Source organism: Vanacampus margaritifer, chromosome 6, assembly GCF_051991255.1.
Source record: "Vanacampus margaritifer isolate UIUO_Vmar chromosome 6, RoL_Vmar_1.0, whole genome shotgun sequence".
Taxonomy (NCBI): Eukaryota; Metazoa; Chordata; class Actinopteri; order Syngnathiformes; family Syngnathidae; genus Vanacampus; species Vanacampus margaritifer.
This window is the reverse complement of record NC_135437.1, coordinates 15,077,794-15,088,331: the sequence shown is the minus strand read 5'-3', so window position 1 is coordinate 15,088,331 and position 10,538 is coordinate 15,077,794. Positions and strand designations below refer to the sequence as shown.

The window sequence follows — 10,538 nt, the reverse complement described above, 5'->3', positions numbered from 1 at the left end:
TTATACAAGCCAACCAACGTTTTTTTTGTCCATTTACGTCTGCCCCGGAAGTCGTCTGAAAAGCCCAGTCTAGCTAGCGCATGCGTACAACATGAAAGCCGCTTGGTAAATTGTGTACCTACTTTTTTGTATTTTACATTTAGATAATTTTAGTCGTTTACTGTCACGTCTGTAACTGCACACTCTTCAGGAAACGGTACGTGGCGACATGAATTGCTACATTTTATGGAACGAGCCAGGATAAAAGCCCGCTACTTATCGTGTCGCACGGCTAACGAGCATTAGCTGCGAAATAAACTCATGCGAGCTGTTGGTAACGAGCTAATATTAAGCTGCTTTCCGTTTAAAATGAGCGGGATGGAATGTTCGATGACATTTGGATGATCGTTAAGGCGTCTAAAGAAAACTAAAAACTGTCCTTAAATCTAGGGGCTCCAAACAATGTGGGTTACACCCTTGTTCTTTTGGGGTTGAAGTCAGCTGTCTGTCACGCTTCCGGTTACAAAATGAGGTTGTTTTAATCTATCCAAATAATAGTCGACTGTTAACGTGTCTTAATGCTGTGTGTGATGCTCTATTTCCTGTGTTGATGGAGCTGTTGCTACAGGCAGCTTGATCAACTGGTTGGTACGTCTGCCTTAGATATTTGAGGTTCTGGGTTCGAATCTGGCATCTGTGTGATCGCGTGGTGTTTCTCCGGCTACTTCGGCTTTCTCACAATTGAAAAAACATGCTATAGGACTGAGATATTTTGTCTCTGAAATCCCACCCCATTTGTTTACAGAAAATGAAAGATTGACTTTTCAGAAAATGTTTTGCCTTTTCTTATTTCTGCTATCAACCCCCCAAAAAACATGTTTCCTCTTGGAAAAAGGCATAGATGTAAACATGACTCTTGAAAAATAAACATTTAAAATACAACATTTCAATGTTCTAATGGGCTCTTTTATATCCTGCGCAGCTTTGAAAAAATTAATCAACGCGGTGTTTAAAGGCCTTGCCCAAACAATACTTCACAGACATACGTTGGCTTTGCAAAACCTCCTTCTGAGAACAGAGTAGAAATTTAAAGAATAGCTTTAAAGAGCATTATGAAAGTATAAACTCAATATTTTTAATATTTATTCTGTCGTAACATTGGTGTTAGCGTTAAATTAGTTGCTAAGGTGGCAATGCTAATTGTGCTTTTGTAAACTTGCTCTTGATTTTGCATTCGTGTTGTAAGTGCAAGCAGCGCTCTTCAGAAGGTGCAAAAAAGATACATAAAAAATGAATTGTAAGCTAAACTAGAACATTTAAATAATTACTAAAGTCGAATAATTACTCCAACCTAAATCACAAAATAATTATTATTTATTTGTTATTATTTTAATTATATAATTATTTTCCCGCACAGCAATCCATGACGACGCTGCGCCATGGCTGCCGTGTCGTGGAAAGAGGCGCTGCTGCTTTCTGGCCTGGTGGTGGCGTGCTACTGGAACAGCCTGTTTTGCGGCTTCGTGTTTGACGATGTCTCGGCCATCCTCGACAACAAGGACCTGCGGCCCACCACGCCATTGAAGAATCTCTTCCGCAATGACTTTTGGGGTACGCCTATGGCGGAGGTACGTCAATTTCGACTTGTTCTGTGACCGATGTTATTGTCTGTGGCTTTTTCTATAAGCAAGGGGGAAAAAAATCAAAAATCAAATTAGAAATAGGATTTTGGTTTAAAAAAAAAAGAAGAGAGATTTTAAGACCATGTCACCCAGGAAATAAAGGACGAGTAAAGCCAAATGATTTCCCCTATGAAGGCATGAGACACATAATAGAGTAGGAACAGGTTAACATCGGTCTTTGCTGAGTGATACTTTCACTTAGTAGTGTTAAGAAACTAAACAACACAAAAATGAATCCTATATTTCATATCCACATTCCAGGAACGTAGCCACAAGTCCTACCGGCCATTGACGGTGCTCACCTTCCGCCTCAACTACCTGCTGAACGAACTGAACCCGGCCTCCTACCACCTGCTTAACGTGGCGCTACATGCCGTCACCTGCCTGCTCTTCCTGCGTGTGTGTCGCCTCTTCCTGGACCGCTCCTCCGGCCTCATGGCAGCACTGCTCTTTGCTGTCCACCCCATCCACACAGAAGCCGTGAGTGTCTCTCAGTGTTCCCATTTTAGCTACGGGTATCATGTTGGTTGTTGTATTACTCACCTATCGTAGGTTCATGAATTCACCCAATGGCTCGAAATAAGTGATTTTGCATCGCCGTTTGCGAAGTAAAATTGGCATTTTTGCGCCCCATCAAAGTCAGTTGTTCATTCGTTATATTGTCATATTTTTATTGTTTAATAAAAACCCTTGCAGCAGGTCCTTGGGGATAAACCTGCAAAAAAAGTTCCACAAAGTTAGAAAGTTGTTCCCCAAATGAAGTAATTTATTTGAAAAAGTGCTCCACAAAGGAAAAAAATGCATTTCTAGCCTTGTAGGCAGATACACATTTACTTGGTTGTTTAAAGGCGAGGTCCGGAGTTTTGAGCATTTCTGTTTGTAAGGAAACCGTTTCTGTTTGTAAACAATTCAAAACGGACCCCTCCCACGGTTCAACCCATACGAGCTCAACGTTCACGCCCCTTGCATCTGACTGCACTCAGCCAAGCTGCGAGAGTGACTGACGCGGTATCTTGCAAATGGTCACATTAGTGATCCGAGACTGCACCGGCGATCATCAACAGGGATAGTAGTTCAAAACGATATTCTCCTTGTAACGATGGTGAAATAATCAGGACAAGTGTGGAGCTAACAACAGTTTTCAATAACAAAAGAGCAGGCTCAACTTCCACAACACAACAGCCAATAGCTCGCTTAGCTTCCCAAACAAACAGTCTGTGATGCTTTCACGTCGCTCTTCAGCCCAAGCAGCTCCTTCAGAGCTCGGGAGCAGGTAAATGCCAAGCCAAGATTTACTCTCGTTTTTGACCGTGTGTATTATCCACTGCACGTTTTGTTGTGGTATACTTTATTTTTTTCACTCGAGTCACTCAACTCAACATCCCGTCTGCCTTTTCAGTTATTTATTTTTGTTAAAAATAAACATTTTCAAAGAATGCTGATGTGATTTTTTTTAATGTCTACAATAATAACCGTAAAAACCGTGAAACCGCATTTTTTTTCTCAGACAATAATCGTACACCAAAATCTGAAACCGTTGCACCCCTAATGACAACTATCATTAAAACTCAAATTGTGCTATCAATCGTAACCCAAAACCTTCAGTTGACCGTTGCAACACGGGAGGGATTGTTCAGCTGTAAATGGGGGTGGTCTGTCTTCACCCCACCTCCCAGCAATTAGGACTTGTAATTGAACCTGTCCCACATTGACCCACGTACACTAACTATTGAAAGCAAATCTCCTTCTCCCTCCTTCAATGTCAACCATTTTGCCTGACAAACCTTCAGTAAGCCGATTATCGCTGTACAGCATCTCTCTTAAAAAAAAAGGGATCATTTGTTCCTTGTGATAAGTGCAGGAACAATGACTGCCTTGTGCATCTGCATTATCAATTTGTCCTGACCAGCTCTATAGTCGGGCTGTTGTGTTGGCAACAAGACAAACTAAACAACGATTGAGCCTAAATCTGTTTATTGGAAAAACTTGACACAATAAGCTTTATATTTTTATGAGGATGAGACAAACAATAGTCCTCGCTGTTCCACTTAAGTCCTGTAATGTCATTAGTACCAGTAAATAGTTTCTAACACATTCCCTGAATATTAGGGGTGCACCGATCGATCGTCCGGCTGATTGATCGACCCCGACTTCCTTAGTTTTGGGGGATCGGTGATCGGCCGATTCCTTAAATATAAACCGATCTTTTCCACCGATCTCATCTCCCTCCTCAGAGGTCTGAAAAAGTCAGCCACTGTCGTCTTTGCTGAGATGACTAATGGGCTTTTCATTTTTATTTCAGAGAACTACTTAATTTGCAGTTAAAACAACCCGTTTATATTATTTCAGGGTTAGATATTGTTCAATGTTTTCCAATAAAATAAGATTGGAACTCTGAAGGTGCATGCTGCTTGTTATAAAAAAAAAAAAAAAAATCAAGATCGGCAAAAATCGGGATTGGCAGGTCAGACTTTTTAAAAGCCAGAAAATTGTGATCGGCGCACCCCTACTGAACATGCTCATAAAAACATGCAAAGATGGTAGGTAACCAGACTGTTGTTGACTGTCTAAACCAGTGGTGGGCAAACTCGGTCCTCGAGGGCCGGAGTCCTGCAGATTTTGGATGTTTCCCTTCTCCAACGCAGCTGGTATATGATCAGCTCTTCTGCAAGCTCTGAATAAGCCTGATAACGATCCTGTTGATTGCAATCAGCTAATTGATTCTCTGAAAGAAAACCTCCAAAACCTGCAGGACTCCGGCTCTCGAGGACCGAGTTTGCCCATCCCTGGTCACAAATAAAGGAGGAAAATGCCTGTGGACTGACATTGCTAATGTTAATATGCTTCTCTTAATGGTGTACTTTTGACAAAGTAGCTTTGCTCATGCTAGCACGTTTGGTGCTAGCATCAGCTGTGCTTTCTACAACATGAACATGTGCATAAAGTTAACAGCATATGCTTAAGTCTGTGCATTATTTTTATGAGGGCGTAACTAAATAATTGAAATCCCAGCCAAAGTCAAATCGGCACGCTCTTAAACCACCAAAGCACAGACAGTGTTGACAACTTGGCAATTTCCTGCTTAAATTTAGTGACTCTTCCAACCCCTTCATCGACTTTTTTTTTTTTTTAAAGTGACAAATGACTAAATACTGCTAAGAAACGGACAACATGAACGGAATCATAATCACATGGACATCAAAAGAGCTCAGTAGAAGACAATCGTGGATGGTACTAAACATTGCCAAGGATATATGGTGCTTTTGTTGACCATGTTGAAAACGCTTATCTTGAGGTATGTGCTTTTAAGATGGAAATATTTTTTTTCTGAGGTTGGCTTGCCTCTTACCTTTAAAACTACATGAGAGAGACCGAGTGGGAGCTGTAGGGGATGAAACATTTCTCTTTGATGATCAGCCATATGTTAATTAATTTAAACATACTTTTTATGGACATACGTAAAACTTGTAACTACCGCAATATCGATGATAGTTTTGTTAACCCGTCTTATCGCGTGTGGCATTGTTTAACATTAAAGGGAAAGTCAACCCAAATTATCCCCCCCCCCCCTAATGTTACTAGTCCAAACATGGTATTCTGATTAATATTGCGTTTGTGGAATATGAATAAAGCAGCAAAATCCACAGGTGGCCATTTTCCCACTTGCTGTTGACTGAAAATCACAGTTGCTCAGGGCTCAGGTGACGACTAATCATGGCTCAGCTCGCAAAGGTCATAAGACCAAACTCACAAAACTGGTGAGCCGTGATTGGTCAGAGTTGCCACAGCAAGCGTCTCACATGATTTGTTTGGCACCGTTTTCTTATTTCCATTTTTTTTTCTGTGGAAGTTGGGCCAAGTAAATGGCAGTAAAATAAAAAGGAAAGACAAAAGACTTGTCTTGGTATCAAGATAAAGAAAATACCTAGAAAGAAAAAGAAAAATTGTAACTAGCTTTTTAAGAGAGAAAACTGATTAAAATCAAGTATAAATTTCAGGCTTTTTCTTCATGAAATGTCAGTCCAACACCACAATTTCCCAGCTTTTGAGGACCATTTTCAATGCCTAAAAAGCGAGGGGAGTCTGTATCATGTCCCGTGTCATATCCCGTGCCGCACTTTGGTATTTGATGTCGCATTCCAACTTCCACACTTGGTATGTCCACATGAAGGCACGCAATGTTTCTGTAAAAGTCCCGCCTTGTGGCCAGACTGGCTGTCGCAAGAAGGCCGTCCTCACAACATTTTTGTGTTTGTGTGCATGTGTGTTATCTTTTAACGAGAGGTGTCCAAAGATTAGTCTTTTATCTATTAATCACCCTGGAGACTTTGATGTGACCATATGAAGCCTCGAGAAACAGCCTCTACAACACTGAAGAGCTGTTTTCATATTTCAAATCATCATATTTCATGTTTTTTTGTCTTTTTCCCCTCAAGTGAAACATTCCTTTTTAGATACGCTTTTTTTTAAAGCCAAGTCAACTTGTGTGTGCCAAACAGCCAGCTTTTTAGCCCAGCCCTACAAACTCAGTTCTACGTAGCTGTCTGTGAAAGTTATGGCATGAAACAAGTGGACAATTGCAAAGGGGTGGGTTGGGAGGTAGACGCCTGTGTCAAAAGGAATAGCTAGAAAACAGGTGTGATGTTTGACACCCGACGTTCAGTTTTTCCTTCCCTGTTGTGTTGGAATTTGTTGGGATCTCTGTGAGAATGAGGCTTTCACAAAGGCTGTAGAACAGGGTTCACCAATTCCGGTCCTTGAGGTCCGGAATCCTGCAAGTTTTAGATGTTTCCTCCCACTAGCATACCTGATTCATATAATCGGCTCATCAGCATGCCTAAAACAATCCTGATCTTAAATATCAGATGTGTTGCTAGGCGGAAACATCTAAAACCTGCAGGACTCCGTACCTCGAGGACCGGAATCGGTGAAGCCTCATGTAGAAGGTGATATTTTTCTGCCATTTTCCCGTGTCGCTCTTCGGTTTGAGTTTGAGAGGTACCAAATAATGCAGAATGGTTATAATAGTGTTTGTGTTTAGCAAGGTGGGGAGTTGCCTATGTGAAAGGTAATAGGCAGAATACTGTACAAGGGTGGGAACTCTCATCACCCGAGACTCGCTTCTCTCAATTTGAATTGACCTTTTTCCAAATGTTCAAGGCTTACATGCAAGTTTTTGGCATTGGATGGTCCTTCTGACAATCTTCCCCATTTTTCCTGGCTTCAGACCGGCACCCAATTGGCTGGCCTGCCCTCCCAGGCTAGGGTACTTGGGAAAACGGTTCAGTGCACACAACACAATATTGTTGATGTTTACCAAATACGACTGGCGGACATTTTGATTTTGATGCCCCCACTCCCCGTTCCCAGGTGACCGGTGTGGTTGGCAGAGCTGAACTCCTGTCGTCAATCTTCCTCTTGGCTGCTTTTCTGGCCTACACCAAATCGACTGGAGCCGACCACTCCATAGGTGAATCTTTTTTTTCCCTCTCTTATTTTCTTCCTGTTCCCGCGCTGAGACTCATCTGTCATGGTGCGTCTTCAAAGGGTGAGCGGTCCTTCTAAATTGAATTTATATAGCATGCAGTATTTCACATATTTTTACATTTGTATGGGATTTAAAAATGTTAAATTACTCCGGAGCCCCTAAGGTGACATGGTAGAAAAAAAGAACCCTTTGCTTTCCCTTGCAAAAAACGTAGCTTTCTCTTCCAAAGATTGCGTTCTCTTGCTAAGATTGCGTTCCATCGCAAAAACGTTTGCGTTCCATCGCAAAAGGTTTTTTTGCGAGAGGACGCAATTTTTTTTAAAATGACCTGGAAGTACATCAACTCGTTAAAAAAAACAAAAAAACACTTTTGCGTTATCTCGCAATCATTGTGAGGGAACGCAAAGGTTTTTGCGAGGGAATGCAATCTTTGCTAGAGAACGCAATCTTTGAAAGGGAGAATGCAAAGTTTTTTTTTATTTTTTCCCCCTACCATGTCACCTTAGGGGCTTTGTAAAATACACTGGTAATTGACTAAGCTTAATTTGTTCCATGACCAAGCTTGTAACTCAATTTATTAGAATGTTATTTTATACAATGACCATGTATAAAATAATAATGTATCTTGCCTTATATTGCACTTAAAGTTGTGTTCCTAAATCCTAAAGGCCATATTAGATATTTTGAGTTTATATATATTTTTTCAAATTTAATGGGCAAAAGCATTTTATAAAATAAATTAAGTCAACGTTCTATTTCTCTTGATTTCATTTTATTTAAAAACAAAACAAAACAAAACAAAACAATCTGATCCGTGACTTTGGTGATCTGTTGCACCACTAGTTGTTCGGGTACAAAAACTATGAGGTGGTCAACAAAAAATGAATTTCAGTATGTCCAAGATTAGATCATTGACGGCAAGGCAACAACTTCAAACTTAAGTTGCACAAGGAACGTTAAGTAAGCTAATGTCAGTTGTTTTATCGGCTAATTATCGTTGCTAGCTGCATAGTTAATGAGACTGTAATCTCACTGGTAACACATTGCAAACAGCAATCTGTTGCACCACTCTGGGTTCACTCCCTGAGTCTCTGACTCCTACTTTGATGCACCCCAAATAATATAATCTACAATGTTGTCAAAATGACTCTAAAGGACTTGAAACTCAAAGTGTAGGACTTGTGAATCACTTGAGACTTGTCAGTCTTGACTCGGGACTTGACAGTCTTGACTTTTGACTTGACTCGGGACTTGAGGGCAAAGACTTGAGACTTACTTGTGACATGCAAAACAATGTTGTCATCAGTTCATTTGTTGCGCTTATGCAAGTACCTTATGACATTATAGATATCCTTAACATTTTTTCAGCTATTAAGATCCTAGATCAGAAATTTACCAGAATGTTATCAGGCCACGACCCAAACCACGCACTTGCACAACACAAGTGGCAAGCATAAGTGGCACTTGGCCAGTCAGCAAACTGTGTGTGTTTGTGTGTGTGCGTGCGTGTGTCTGTGTCTTGGTCAGTACTCAGCGCTGTCTTACCAACTTGTTGTCATCTTGGTTTTCAGTGTGGGCTCCAATCGCTGTGACCGTCGTGCTTGTGGCAGCAGCGACGCTGTGCAAAGAGCAGGGAATAACCGTGGTCGGCATTTGCTGCGTGTACGAGGTGTTTGTGGCGCAACGGGTAAGACCTCCAATAAAGTTGAATAAACCATCAAACAAGTGTATGGATACGGATTTTGTGTGTGAAGTGCATAAAATAATTATTTATCACTGAAATATAATTTTTATTTATTGAATGTTTTTTTTTTTTTTTTAACGAATATTCGGCCACCGAAAATTTTTAATAAAAAATGAAAGCTGAAAAAATATGGCCGAAATAGGATGTTGTGGTGACGCAAGCAAAAAAAAAAACACTGTAAGCAAGCGTCTTTTTGAATTAAACATCAAACGCGGGGGTGAGTGTCCGCCTCGCTCCCCGCTGGCTTTTCACTGTAGCAGCTCCGGGGTCAAGAGGGGCGTCGCTTGGTGTACAACATTTAAGTGGGTCAAAAAAAGACAGAACTGCCGTGTACTGCAGTACAGGTGAGCCACTCTTTCTCCCGCAGTGCCTTTTTTTTAAAAAAATAAGAACCCCTCAAACGCTTCCACTTTTTCACTGGCATCCAGGTGACCGTGCTAAATACTTTAGCTAATGCTAGCACTATTGCTATCAACAGTTTTAAACACGGAAACACTTACCCCTATCCCCGGGTGGCGACAGACCTGGACAGGCAGAATGCTGTGTGTGACTTTGCAGTCCATTCCCGAAGCCGATTAGCTGGTGCGAACAAATTTATTTATTTTTAAACGTTGGTGAATATGTGAATGCGCCGCACCTTGTCCCGCGCACGCATCCGTCCCCGCCTGTGCGAACTACATTGACTATAAGCTGCATTCGCACCGCCAGAAAATGCTCAACCCTCGTTTGGTGTTTAATGTACCATTAGCCAACATGTCTGCAGTGTGGGCACATTTCAATTTATATTGTGCTTGGTTTAAATGCCAGTGCTAAATAAATATTTTATAATAATATAATTTTAATGAATTATAATAAATGCTTTGATAGTAAAAATTGGCATAATTTCTTTCCGGCGTTTCGGTTTTTGGCCAAGCATTTTTCGGTTTCGGCCAACCGTTTTTATTTCAGTGCATCCCTATTTTTTAATCCAACTGAGAATAGACTAACTATTAAAATAAACAGAAACAAACTTATTTCTGGCTTTTTCAGTTGTTTATTATCACCAAAAACAGATTTTATATGCAGAGAAAACAAGCTTTTTGTAAAAAGAAACCCATCAAGCAGACCAATGACTTTGATGCGCTATTTTTTTGATTTGGTGACATGTCAAACTTTGATGGAAAATTAATTATTTATTTACAGATGTATAACTGAAATAAACAACCAAAACACAGCGAACAATGCTGACTCACTGCATGGCTGGATTTTAACAATTATTATTATTTTTTTTACTTTTTTAACTGCAATTTTACTCCATGAACTGTCATCTTTTTTCTCGATACACGACACACACTTTCTATTAACAAGCTCATGCTACTACTCTGTTTATACCATACAAATATACAAAGTCTGTTTGAGTGTGACATGTCTAAACTTGTATGTATGAGTGCGCTGGCATTTCTCTCCCTCATAATCGACACCCTGACCAGAGATTCACCCCCGAACCTTTATCTTGACTTCTACTACTTTATTTTACTTCATCTACGGGAATCTGTTATTACAGTTGGTAATTCTACCAAGCTGAATTTCACAGGCAAACTGGACGAGACCCACTTCCACACCTGCCAGCTAAAAAACGTACAGCCCTTGACAAATATATTAACTC

The 10,538-nt window shown here is 40.6% G+C and overlaps 1 protein-coding gene across 2 annotated transcripts in view; it reads left to right on the top strand.

Annotated features, from left to right (window-relative positions):
- tmtc3 (transmembrane O-mannosyltransferase targeting cadherins 3) overlaps positions 1–10,538 on the top strand; it is a 53,357-nt gene that overhangs the window by 27,302 nt on the left and 15,517 nt on the right. Inside the window, exons 1-5 of one of the 2 annotated variants that reach the window (XM_077567389.1) lie at positions 63–196; positions 1,397–1,607; positions 1,923–2,141; positions 7,032–7,131; positions 8,721–8,836. In XM_077567389.1, coding sequence (XP_077423515.1) covers positions 1,419–1,607; positions 1,923–2,141; positions 7,032–7,131; positions 8,721–8,836 — 624 coding nt within the window. In that variant the 5' untranslated portion in view covers positions 63–196; positions 1,397–1,418. Of the gene's footprint in view, positions 1–62; positions 197–1,396; positions 1,608–1,922; positions 2,142–7,031; positions 7,132–8,720; positions 8,837–10,538 lie in introns of those variants that run through there. The other variant, XM_077567390.1, reaches the window with a different exon arrangement.